Source organism: Alternaria ventricosa, assembly GCF_023758065.1.
Source record: "Alternaria ventricosa strain BMP 2768 chromosome Unknown scaffold_12, whole genome shotgun sequence".
NCBI lineage: Eukaryota > Fungi > Ascomycota > Dothideomycetes > Pleosporales > Pleosporaceae > Alternaria > Alternaria ventricosa.
In genome coordinates this window covers 882675-896209 of record NW_026055692.1, presented here as the reverse complement: position 1 = coordinate 896209, position 13535 = coordinate 882675, and the positions used below count along the sequence as shown (strand labels likewise).

The 13535-nt window shown below is 53.6% G+C and overlaps 3 protein-coding genes across 3 annotated transcripts; 2 read left to right on the top strand and 1 right to left on the bottom strand.

Annotated features, from left to right (window-relative positions):
• Nucleotides 1-1172: 1172 nt before the first annotated feature.
• On the top strand, nt 1173-1913 carry J4E93_007161 (uncharacterized protein; the record flags this gene model as incomplete). The annotated part of the gene is made up of 1 exon (XM_049345071.1): nt 1173-1913. One exon carries the CDS (start codon nt 1173-1175, stop codon nt 1911-1913), a length of 741 nt encoding a protein of 246 aa, XP_049197996.1.
• A 5606-nt stretch (nt 1914-7519) lies between these two features.
• On the bottom strand, nt 7520-8697 carry J4E93_007160 (uncharacterized protein; the record flags this gene model as incomplete). The annotated part of the gene is made up of 2 exons (XM_049345070.1): nt 7520-8518; nt 8572-8697. 2 exons carry the CDS (start codon nt 8695-8697, stop codon nt 7520-7522), a joined length of 1125 nt encoding a protein of 374 aa, XP_049197995.1.
• A 3706-nt stretch (nt 8698-12403) lies between these two features.
• On the top strand, nt 12404-13429 carry J4E93_007159 (uncharacterized protein; the record flags this gene model as incomplete). Its single annotated transcript, XM_049345069.1, has 1 exon — nt 12404-13429. One exon carries the CDS (start codon nt 12404-12406, stop codon nt 13427-13429), a length of 1026 nt encoding a protein of 341 aa, XP_049197994.1.
• Nucleotides 13430-13535: the final 106 nt, after the last annotated feature.

The following is a 13535-nucleotide window of genomic DNA, read 5'->3' as shown; positions in this document are numbered from 1 at the left end:
TAGCGCTATGCACGTTGTTCGGCAAGCGTCGAGTAACAGGGTGTCTGATGAGTCTTTCGCAGACACGCAAACAATTTGCATGTTCGGCGCCCTCGACTGGCGCACATTGAAGGGCGTAGACCCTCTAGCACAGCCCTAGGTGAGGTGTTGTGGGTCTTGTCGTGGTTGCAGCCGCCGGTCTGTAGCATGCTAGCCACGCAAAGTGCAATTTTGCAGCGATTCGCACAGTCGCACAAGGGCTTCGACAGCCACTCTGCGCCGTGCATTAGTTGACAGATAGGTTGCGGGAGGTTGTGGCTATGCGCGAACCTGTGTAGCGGTGAGATTGTGGGAGTGCTGCGCAAATGAGAAATCGATGGTGGGGAGAAAACAAGTCTAGGCCGGATTGGGTGTGGCTGATGCCTCGAGACACTGGCAGCGACCACCCGCCCACCCCTCAACACCCTGCGAACGCGGACAGCGACATGAGGCGCAGCGTCGAATACTCAGACCCCATCCACGGAAGCGGCCGACCTCGTTGGAGAGACAGCATAGGTGTTCTCTCTGCCCGACTGGACACGTTGACGGGCGCCAGGAGTCGGTGCGGCGGGTGCTGGCACTGCTGGACCCATTCTCCGACAGCAGTGGGCGAAGCGACAGCTCACCATCGCCAATGACAGCGCCCTCGAGCAGCGGCCGTTGGCGGCCCTCTGACTGACGAAACATGCGTCTAGCGGCGGTTCCCAAGACATCGTCGTCATGCACGGATCGAAAGGAACATTTCAAGTCACCGCCCTCGCTAGCCGGCCATGGCCCCCCCAGTCTGGGCACTAGGAGCAGCTAACCTAGCCCTGCTGATGGGCGCAGGCAACCCTGGCCTAGCTCAGGCTTCCACCCACACCCTGGGCATGCGGCCTCTGTACAGAGACAAGACATATATTCCATGGCACCCGCACCCACCATGGCCCCTCCATTCATACCAACACACTCCAGACGACGACGACCTGCTATCTACATAACACCCAGTCTTCGCCATCCCATAACGACCAAAGTCAACCAACGCTCAACAACACCACACCAATATCACCCTCCCACCCGGGAGTGACTTCGCTACCATTCCGTACCTTGGCAACAACGTCACAACGGCTTACCCCAAGTCCATCCTGAAGAACTCACCCCCTTCATCGCCCAAGATGCCTTCCGCACGCACAAACCAGCCTACCATCGTTCACTCGCGGCCTTCCACGGCCAAGAAGGAGCGTGTGGTCGGCTTCTACGAGGACCCAGTCGACTCTTTCTCCCGCCCCGTCAACACTGCTGAGAGCTGGGCCGCCTACCACTTCGAGATGCACGCCAGGAAGTGTGCTTACTGCCACAACCCCTACGAAGTCCACCGCAACCACGAGCAGCTCTGCGACGTCGGCCACAGTCTCGCTCAACAGGTCGCTCGCTACATCTACCAGAAGTCCGATGGAGCCACCTACTCAACTGTCGAGGAAGACAACAAGCTCGTCCGTGTAGAGATCCCCGCCGGTTACATCGAGGTCTGCAGCCTCCTCAAGGCCATTGAGCGCAGCATCCGTCACCGATCCCGCAAGCCATTCGTCTCCATGGACCGCAGCTACTACGTTGCTCCCCGCACAGCACCCGCCTCTCCCCGACGAAGCCACTCCGTCAAGGTTGAGCAAGAGCCAAAGACCAAGAAGTCATCATCACGACGCAACAGCGAAATTGTCGACTGGCCACAGCACTCCACCAGCCGGCCGAAGCGTCCACTCGCCGAGATCAGCAACACTCCCAACTCCAAGCGCGGGTCGCTCTACGATGAGGAAGTGGCTAAGCAGCGCCGCGCTGCTAAGCACTACGCGGTCGAGGTCCGCGAGCCATCATCACGCGACATCCGCGAGCACCGGTCGTCTGGCTACTACCGATGAATGATGACTTGAAGACTTTCTTTGCGCCTTACGAACTACGACTCATTGAGTAATACGATACCCACAATACCATATACGGCTACGAGGCCTAGCGGCCGCGCGGTCAACCGCTCCGATCCCACCACGACGACATCCGCGGGCGGACGCTGCAAAAGCTCCGCGCCGGTGCGCGCCACCGCCAAACACACGTTCATACATGCTTTATCGCACGCCTTGCTTATGCGTTGCTTATACATGCTATTGGGTGCTGGAGGAACCACGGTGGAATGATACCTGCAAAGGATCACAGCTGCATGCCTCCACCTTTGCGGTGTTTGAGGAGGGAATGGATGATGCGCTCCAGGGTAATGGACCCTGGATGATGCGGAGGAAACTTGGAATGACGTTAATGGGCTGAGACTAGAGGGTCTGGCTAGATAGCTAATAATGGAGACATCTCCTCATCACTCAACATCACTGTGCCATCATGAAGTGACTTTGCCCCATTACCCAAGAATGATACTAACATCATTTCTACAGCAGTCTAGAATATCTTTGCGACAGACAGCTACAAGATGCGCTCCGATAGCGCAAGTCTTGCTCCACACACACACAGAATCTCCCAGAACCACGCTACTCTGAAACAGTCACACACAAGACATGCTGAACCAACAATGACTGCTACAAGACACACACCTCGGCTGCTCCCCTCTGGCTCTTCCCTTTGTTACGCCTGAGACACGACCAATCAGACCCCAGGGCAGCCAGCAACACCTTGTCTTATCTCTAGCCAAGTTTGCCATCATGTGGCCAGGAATATATTGATCGCCGGCGCCGGATACGAGTGCGCGAACACCCTCTCTAACCAAGATTTCCGCGCGTGTGTCGAATGGACCCTGATGTCTGCCTGGCGTCGCAAGCACCCTCCCTTATCGCCCGGCGAGGTAAGTGGGTTTCGATACACCCTCCTGGAGTATCAAAGTGAGACTTGCATTTGCGCAACTGCTAGTGTATTCCAAGGTTGCGCAAAGATGTCATTCCGTCGCGGTTGATTTCAAATGTGCAATACTGAGCCACAAAGCCACTTTCTTACATACATGACCTCAGCCCCGGAGTGAAACCAGGACGACATCATCGTCAGCTGGACTGGGGCCCTGGTCGGATGTTGCTGATGACAGTCAGGATGCTGGGGGTCGTTTGCCCATGACGTCTTATCGTCAAGGTTCACGACGGCAGAATTCTGATCTTCGTCAGGGAGGATTCCAAGGTTGCGATGCGGGGCAATGATGGCAGACGTCAGGGTCCAGGCAGGAATCTTGGAATCTCACATGGGACGATGGAAGTCAAGGGTCTGCCAAGTTGGGGGCGGGCGACGGAGGTACCGTGATCGGTGGTGTTCGAGAATATGTTTACTGTGATGGTTGCCTTGGTAGGAGATTACTAACAGTGGCCTGGATGGCTGGTAGCGATGGAATGTGGTGTTGCGGGGTACTTGCGCTGAACGGCAGCCGGCAGATAGGCAGCGGCCTCGCCGGCTGTGCTCGATCTTCAGCGCCGTCTGCCACAACCAGAACTCAATAGAAATTCTCGCCACTACCAAAAATACAACCCTGAATCCAACGGCGATATTGCCACAAGTCGAAGGATCTCAATAGTAGGAGCCTCACGATAATAGCAACTGTCTCGCTTCTTCCCGCGACACGAAGATCGAACGAGAATGTACGAACGTTATTGCGCGTCCGCCGCAGAACGACCGAGTTAGCAATATCGGACGTCACATATCGTCAGCACATGTTTGTCATCGAGCGATGATGGAAAGAGTAGACTGCAAACCTCAGGAGAGATGGAGAATTGATGAGCTGCACTTCGCACTGTCCAGCCCAAAGGCCCCGCCAACCCCTCATACTAGCCAGACCTGATAGCGACATCTACAATCCAGAACACTTCTCCATCTTTATCGCGCATTGACAACTGTCCCAATATCGCGGCAGCTACCTGTTCTGATCAAGGACGTTCCCGACTGCGCATCCCCAGAGACCGTGGGTGATGCCGGTAACCGCACTCCAGCCAGCCCCCAGCCCCACCCTGTCTATAATCCGGATGAGCTCGTAACTGGCCAGACGAGCACAACAACGACAGTTCAACGAATGCGCGACTCCATCATGGATAATTGTCGATTGCATATGATATGCATATTCTTATTCTCCAGTGGAGCAGGCCGCGACTCCATTGTCACCGGTCAATATGCAGCTAGCCCTCTAGTCGACGTCGTAGTAGGTGCAGCGCGCATGCATTGCAGCCTCACCGGTCAACCAGAACGAGTACCTGCACGAAACCCACAGCACGCCGGTCTCGAATCAACCATATCATCACGCTCCTGCATCGTCGGAGCTGCCCGTGTCAGTGTTTCAGGACAAAAGCAGTGCGCAAGCTGTATTGCCAGCTCACCAGCTCCCCCGCATTTACCAGGAGCTGCCCTTTGCCCATCCGGCGAGGCTGCTCTTGCTGGCCAACGTGTCTAGCTGGATTCCGTGTTCGTCGACTCACACACAGAACAGCGCGCCAATATTCACCCTCGTCCGAACCCAACCTCATCCCAACCACCCGATCCGAAATGCTTCCCCACAGTCCAATACTTTAGTATTTTCTAATGTAGTCCGGTGCAAATGTCAACGTGTCGACCTCGCTTGCTGGGGTCCTGCCCCCGAGGAGTCATAGCGGCCCTGCCCAACTGTGGACTTTGGTGGTCAATCTTCGCCTGCTATGGGCCCGTAGCCGAGTATTGATGGGTACGTCGCTGCGTTGGACAGGGCTACGCTGGTCGCAGGTACTGGCAGAAAAAGTGTAGGTGATTGGGCAATGGCTTGGTCGTAGAGGTAGGTGTTCGGTGGTCGATGCGTGGTGGTTTGTCGCATGTCCGCGTGTTGCGGCGGGAAGCTGTCGTTCGGTGGGTGGTGGTGGTGGGTGAGGCGCAGCACCGCGTTCACAGGGCTGAGCCATCAGATGTCGTCCAAGGCGTCAAGCCACTGCTTCGATGCATAATCACCGGTCAGAACACCATCGCACCTGATCCTGCGGCTGATGAATACGATAGCAAACATGCGAAGACGGCGCCCTCCGACACGCATTTGTAATTCGTAAGACGGACCCCCCCATCTCCCCATCGCAAAACGGCAAATGCGACAAACAACCATCTCAAGACCTCCCTCCCTAGGGGGCCAAGTCTCGTATTACCGCCTAGTCTCAGGTACCGCCGCCGCGCCAGCGCCAGCCTTATGGCCCCCATCCCATCGCGCCATCGCATCCTTCCTTCCTCCCGTCGATTTCAAAAATAGCCCCCCGACGTTCATGCGCCGCATGCTGCGCCGCCTCCATGTCTGTTTCGACATCAAACATTCTGCTGAGCCAATCGCAACACGCTTTTCTGCCAGACATGGGTTCAGTTCCTGAGATGTGCGAGGCGCCAGGTACGCGTCGTCAGGGTCGCTTTATTGGGGTGCAGTCGCTGGGGTAGATTGCGTGAATGGTATGAGGATGGGGCTGGAGGGGTTGGGGGTTGAGACAAGAGAGGTGGTATGACGACCATGGTAGTGAGGGTATGGAAGAGGTGTAAGGTTGCCTTGAATGCTGATGTGGACAGATTGCGAAGCTCTCGTTGGATCATACTCGGATGCTTGCAACGTGCAGATGCTACTTTGGGGCAGGGAGCTTTTCACTCTTATGCGATCACCATGCGGATTCGAACGTCTTCCATGCCTTACTGCTGTGCCTGACATCTGAGAGGCGCCACGCTTGATGTCACAGAAGGATGACTGCACTCGTTGACGACACAGGCCATCGGAATTGTACGAGTAAACGCCAGACATTCCACATGCAAGAAGAAACGAAGGTCCTGTCCTGCATGAATGGGGTACTCGAGTACTCTCTGGCGAATTTGGGAGGGTTTGTGGGGTCGACAGTATCGTTGCATGACGTAGCTTATTCCGGCATCGGCCCCCGATGTATTGTGACGTTGAGTTAGCTCTCGAATTAAGCCTTTCAGTTAACTGGATTGTGATTAGTTTTGCGCGTTGTCTCCGTGAATTCTTAGTGTTTCCGCCTGTCCGGCATCTTGAGGCGACTGGATCACAACACTAAATGCGGGGAATTTGCAAACGATCTCAAATTGACTATCAGATATCTTACTGTACTACTATTGTATGTACTGCCGTTGAAGTGTGGTCTGATATCATCTGCAAGTACCAATAGAATACTGCAGATGAAGTACTATCCAGCTGACTGCTTAAGGTGGTCGCTGCAAGGTCATGAAGTAAACACAACTTAGCCTGAGTGAAGTACTATCCTGCTGACTGCTCAGGTCGTCACTTCAAGGTAACAGATCAAACACAATTTACTTGAACGAAAGGTGTTTGTGTGGGGCAACTTGAATGTCTGGCTTGTCACCGCAAAACATTGACACCACGGCAATTCCAACTCCGAAAGATGTATAAAAACCCTCGTCCGCCGCTGAGCTTGGTTTCCACCACAAAGAACAGAACCACTCTGCACACCAGAAGCTTCATTATCACAACTACATTACTCTACTCACGATCTACAACTCCTAAGTCACAATGTTGTCATTGTCCTGGATGGCATGCCTCACCGTTCTTCTTCCCTTGGCTACCGCCGCGTGCTGTGACGACAAATACGGTAGATGTCTTGATGGCACTCATATGACACCATGCTGCGGATACGGAAAATGCAACATCTTCTGCTGCGCCTGCAAAGGCGGCTGTCGTCACAGGAGACGGGCCCTTCCCGAGGCATTCGAATTGGATGATCGTTCGGACGCTACCGCGACTGCTTTCATGGAAGCTGATATGGAGGATACGGGCAGTATCACTCTGGACCGCTATCTGGAGTATATGGCGGTGGAGGGAGACAGTGAGATATGGGTCAAGTGGTTTAACGAGTAAGTGCTAAGTTCCTTCTTGTTGCTATTGGATGTGACGTTGACATGACAAAGGCATGACACGAACAACGATGGTGTCATTACTATCGACGAAGCTGCTTAAGATCGTCAGCCATAAGAAACGCGGTTCTAGCTAAGAATCAAGAGGGCTTTCGGGATGATGCTGTGGAGTAAGCAGGGGATAGCGTAACTAAGAGACGGCTCAGGTATGCGCACTTCAGAGAGAAGCATCCAACACTCATTTAGACAACACACATTCATATACACAATACATTCATTCCTGCATCGTCGAGTTGAGACTCAATTGAAGACCTGGAAATGCGCGCCTACGCGGTTCTGCTGGTTGATAGTGAGGACGTCTCGGAGACATGCACTTATCACAATTACAGCATCTCCTAGCGCCTCTAACACACCATGGTGCTTGGTGAGGGTATAATGTTACAGATTACTATTGTGACGGCTGAATGCTGGACATTGAATACAGGTATTAATTGGTTGTGCATACCCTGCGGCACTGACGCAGACAACCCGATATACATGAAGAAATGCGTCGTTCAGTCGGCACCGATATCCTGATGGGTTTGGCAGACCGAGTGCCCACATATCATGCATTGTCCGATCGGAATGTGCTATGGTGCTCCTACACAACCTGGCCGTACGGTGCCCTACCATCAAGCTAAAAGTATCCCGGCTGCAAATGCTGGAACACCCCACTCGGATCGTATTTTTTCGAGACCTTGTTCAGCCTAGCCACGTTTTCCGCGCCGTAGCCCGAGATGACAGGCTGGTAAGGACTACTATACGGCATGTACATGTAGTCATTATACGCACCCAGCTCCTTCGCCATGGTAACCGATGCGCTCAGGAAGTCTTGCGCTGCTTTCAAGACCACCTTGTCATCCTTCTCGTCCGTCCAAGACAGGTAGAAGAGGGCGTGGAATAGAGGGCCGTCTTCTGGCCGAAGACCCAGCGCATTGCCGCCCTTTTTCTGCATGGCTGCAATGGCGGGTTTGCTGAAGGCTTGGAACGTGACACTGGGCGAACCAACGGGGATACCCGGCGCGGTCTCGAAAAGATGGTCTGTCATACGCTTCATCAACTCTGTGTTTAACTTGAAAGACTGGGACCACATAGTCGTGCGGAAGCCGTCTGGCATGCTTTGGCTGAGACCAGGGGTTGTGTCGGCCAGACTGCAATTACGAGTGTTGTCGGTGAGTGGAGGTACCGCGAGGTATTCCTTCAGTATAGCGGGTGGGTTCGCTGGGTCGACCGGCTCGAAATACTCGTACTCAGTCGATGCAATCTTGACGCCACGAGAGTAAGCGACGGCAACAAAGTGGGCGGCCTTGGTATCGGTCTCAGCTGCCTCAACTGTGTTTCCAAACGCGTCGAACAGGGCAGGCGCGTAAGTTGCGTTGTACTGGCGTTTGCTCGCAAACATAAGACCTTGAGGTAGGGTTTCGTAGTTGAATGCCGTGATCACGCCGAAGTTGTTGCCGCCGCCGCGAAGGGCCCAATAGAGGTCTGGGAAAGTCTTTTGGCTCACAGTAAGGATGATACCCGAAGCGGTGACGAGCTCATATGAGGCAATGTTGTCACAAGCTAAGCCGTACTCGTTGGTGTGGTGACTGATACCTCCGCCGAGCGTGAGTCCGCCGACTCCGACATATGCCGCCTATTAGGCATCAGTAACGAACTCAAGGTATTGAATTTGATCATTCGACTTACTCGTCCACCAACAATGGCAAGATTGTAGGGCGTCAGGTAGTCGTATACCTCCTTCCATCGGTTCCCAGGGCCGACGGTAAAAGTCTTCTTATCCGTAGAGAGTTTCTTTTGGTTCAGGTTGACCATATCGACAGTGATGCCACCTTCAATGCTAGATGCACCGGGAAAGGCCGCATGGCCTCCGCTTTTGACTGCGAAAGGACATGTTGTGAGACGTGCGATCAGTACTAGGCTCGAGACATCTAGGGCGGTACTAGGCTTGAACGTGCAATGAGGTTCGACTTCGAGCTGCTGTATAGACCAGTACGTTGTTGGCGCAGCGCTGGATACCTTCGCCGCTCCAAAAACGAGCTTGAGGGAGTTGCACTTTCCGAAGCTAATTAGCGGAAGATGGGTAAGATTGGGTAAATGAAACCTACGGCAATGGAGCAGCCCTTCAAGGAGGATCTGGCCGCCAGACCAGCCAAGGCGGGGATGGTAGACACGTTGATGCCGTTGTCAATAAGAGCCTCCGTCACATTGAAGTCAGCCGGCTCGAAGACATCCTGAGTTGATGCTCCAGCTGCCACCGCAAGAGCGCAAACGCATAGTTGATGGAAAAGCTTCATGACCGCTGAGGTATAGCCGCGCACCCAAGGGATCAAGATCGGGACTTCTGCGGCCTATATGTGAAGGGACAGGCCATCGATCGCAGGAGACAAGCCTTTTGTAGTCGTATCCAAACCCGCGGAGCCCCCAGGGCGAGTAATGAGACGGCTCGTACGTGTCTAGAAACGCCGTTGCGCGTTTTCTATGCGATATACAGCGCGTGTTAGTGAGATCATATAAACTGTCCAATCGCGAGTGTTCACATCGTTACTTCTGCAGGTGACGGGCGGCAGGCCGCGAACCGAGATGCCCACAGTATGCAAGTCGCACATATTGCCTCGCGGAAGTAAGGAGCAAGCACAGTCCCTGCAGGATCCTGTACCTAGATGGTGCGACTTGTATGCCTGGCTAACTTTGAAGGGATTGCACTTTTGATCTTGGGCACTGAGCCCCTCTTCTTCGAGAGATGTCTTGTCGGGCGCTAGGAACGATACGCATCCAAAGTGCATCTCTTGCGCCCATTGTCAGATCGAAGACAGTCAGTTGACGCATCCTGTAAGGGAAGCAAGGAATCGGACTGCAAATGTTGATGCAAAGAGAGACGGAAATCGGGTTGGGACGGCTCGGTTCCGTGCTCCGCCACTAGCGCGGCTTGGCATTGCGGCGCGGTCTGCGGGTGAACCTAGCCATCGGTTCTCCACGAATCCTTCAATCCATCATCCATCATCCATCACCACCAAGTTTCTTGGACATACTCTGGGTTCGATCCTTTCGCTACACTCGCACCCATATGATTACATCTAGCGTGTAACAGGCAGGTGCAGCTTCCAGCTCTTGTCCCGGGCGGTAAGCTTGTGGCACGCCTCATTAGCCACTCGACAGCCCCAGCCCTGTCAACGCCGACAAGTTACTCCCTGGCATTTGGAGTTGGGTCAGGGCAGGCAGATAGGCTTCCAGACGTCCACCGGTGAACACATGCACTCTGACTGTCGCTCATCGGTTCGGAAATCGAATAAGCAATGTGTGCGACACGTCGCTCGGAGAGTATCTGGGACGGGCAGCTCGCATCAAGCTTTTGCTACTCTAAGAGCATGGATCCACCAAACATGGCGCGGCGACACGCACTGAAAGTTCGTTCAGCTGTGCCTCTTCCTTCCTGTTATTGCAATCAAAGTTGCCGCGACATGAGACTGCAATCCATGCACCAGGATTCTGGCACGTTGAGATCCACTGTATCGCTGGCGCGGTCAAGAAGGATGACGGACGACTCTTATACCTGATGCTGGGTGCACTGTTTGTAGCAATAGACCCCATTGTCTACCCGGGGCGTCCCTTCCTTGCCAGTACGTTGCCCTCCAGTTGGCACTACTCTTTCATTCTTCAGATTCACTGTTATGACTCTCTCTACTCACGAATCCAATGACGGAGGCTCGAGCGCATTGTTTCCACAGATAACGGTGCGGGTAGTCGGCTATGTATCCATCTCCATAGTGTCAGTGGCTATAATAGCCCGATGCTTGCTGCAGTATCTGCGACCGAGAAGAACAGCTGCACAAGACTGCTGCATGGCTTTTGCGTACGTTCTTTTTCTTGCGCAATGCATACTCTACATTGTCCTGTCGCCCATACGGGGTAAAGTGCAGGAGGTAACTGAAGGCAAGATGCCACGCTACCCTGAGCTTCCTCATCATGTCTATCTCATCGGCAGACTCATTTTTCCTGCGTTGATGTTCTTCTGGGCCATCCTATGGACTGTCAAGTTGGGCCTGCTTCTTCTTTACAGGAAATTAACTGTTGGGCTGCCGAGGGTGTACAATCGGATGTGGTGGTTCCTTGTCGTTTTCTGGGTCATTGTGAGTTTCCCCCTACATCTTGACAAGAAAACCACTGTATGCTGACATGACGAACAGTCACTCATTGGGAACTATGTCGCTTTTCTCACATCTTGCGTATCACTGCACAGCTTCTTCGATGGATCTGGAGGTTGCAACAACAGACTTAGGCAGTTCGTCAGCATTTGGTACTCGTTCGGTGCGGATACGATTACCAATATCATGCGTAAGCACTCTCGGCATCAAACCGCACGCTTCGAAATCGCTGCTGACGATCCCTAGTCATCGCATTTCCTTTGCGTCTTACGTGGAACCTTCAGATGCCGCGCACGCAGAAAACAGCTATCATCGTCTTATTTGCCAGCGCAGTATTTTGCATCTTGATCGCCACTCTACGCGCTGCCAATGTCACTGCGCATACTATCAGGACTGGCAAGACGATGGACGGTACATGGCTTGCAGTATGGAGTATGGCTGAGACAGCTGTCGGTAAGTCGCCTATGTGTCTTTTAGCTTCATCTGCTCCGTTGATCCAGTCGCTCAATACTGACACGAGTTAGCCATTTTGATCGGGCTTTGCCCCTCTTTCGCCGTCCTTCTCAACTCGGATGGCAGAACAACTCAGAAAGTCCATGGATGGAGCTACAACCTGCGTACCGTCGGCAGTGATTCAACACGCCATAAGCACAAGACGCCTAATGGATTGGATACTTTATGGACGAACATACACGGTAGCCAGGAAGAGCTAGCAGGAAAACAAGATGGTGCATCTGTCACTACGACAGCCGACCAAGATGAAGAAGGCCCGGGCATGGCTAGATGAGTGCGGACAAGATCATGGGAATAATGGAAGTTCGAGCTAGCAGCAGCTAGCACACCTGGACAGGCGCAGGGTATCACGTGGACGTAGCATGACCCATGGAGTATACAACGTGTCGAACTCGCGTGAAGGTACATGTAACGACTATGCATGACATCTACGTCATGTTTAGTACTCTACTACCGCACTACAAATTCGTATGTGTAATCGCCTGAGACCAGGTTCTCTTCATCGATCGTTGCGACTCAGCTCTACGTCTATTTCACGACGTTGGAGAAAGAAGCCAGTCTGGCGCTAGTGAGCCACATTCACTTCGTTTCTAAGGCTCACACTTAGCTTGTTTGGTATATCACGGGTTCTAGCGCAGTCCGCGAACTGCAAGTGACGCCGATCTCTCTACAATAGCCAAATTCTCTTCGTTCGCGTTCGCGATACAATCTAACGTGCTCTGGTTTCAACCACCCCTTCCATAACCTCTCCAAGCACCTCTCTAAGAACTTGCGGCTGTTCTTCCAGCGCACCTACATCTTCAGGCTAACACATCCCAGGGCTTTACCTCATATAACCGAGAGACTTTCGGTCAGCCGAAAAGATGAGCGCCAATCAGGACTACATATCGCCAAACGAGCACCTCCAGCAGTCCCTCCAGAACACTTCCGCATTCGAGGTGTTGGGCCACTTCTGCGGTATACCAGCTGTCGGCTCCCCCCAACGACTCAATGAGGCCGCCGTCGTCTGCATCGACGCAGAGTGGTGGCAAAAAGAGCCCAAACCCACCACCGAGCTCGGGATCGCAGAGCTTATGCAGAAGGGACTAACCCCGACCATCCACGCCGAGAATATCCTCTCTAGCATCCAAGTCGCGCACGCCCGCATCATCGAGAACGCCCACCTCACCAACAGATTTCCCGGCGCTGGAGACCCCGATAACTTCCTTTTCGGTAAAACCAAGTTCGTTACCATGGAGGAGGTGAAGCAGGTTCTGATCAACACGTTTGTGCGACCGCGGGAATACGGAGACGGGTCTGACCTGCAGCCCATCATATTGGTCGGCCACGCTGTAGAGAACGAGTTCGAGCATATGCAACGCGCGTTCGGCGTCGATCTACTGAGCTACGGTACTATCGTCAAGGTCATCGACACGCAGCTCATGGCGCAAGAACTGGGTATCAAGGCGCCACGAGGACCGTTCATCGGCCTGAAGGACCTTCTCGCTCACTTCAACATGGTTGTACCCAACCTCCACACCGCCGGCAATGACGCAGCAGCTACGCTCATGGCCGCCGTCTTACTTACCCTCAAGCCTTGGATGTATCCAGATGTCCCCGGCTCGCCACCCGCCGTTGTCCAGGGTCGCAGTATGTCAGAAGTGGTGGCTGGAGTCATGGAGATGGGACAGTCGTTATCGCCGCCACCCTGGGGAGAGCTCGTGTATTGCATCCGATGCGATCACAAGAGTCATCTCGCCAAGTACTGCCATACCGCTCTCATCTGTCAGATATGCAGCAATTCGGGCGTCAAGAGACTGTTTGGTGCGCGAAATACACACAAGACTACCAGGTGCATGTATCAGTATTTGCCGATACCGCCAAGGGACTATGGATTTGGAGGGCAGTAGATTGAAGAAGTCCATAGGGGCAGAGGCGAGAGATGAGACCAAGGATACGTTTGAAAGGACTACCGGTAGAACACCCAGGTAGCTACGCAGCTACGAATGAAACCAT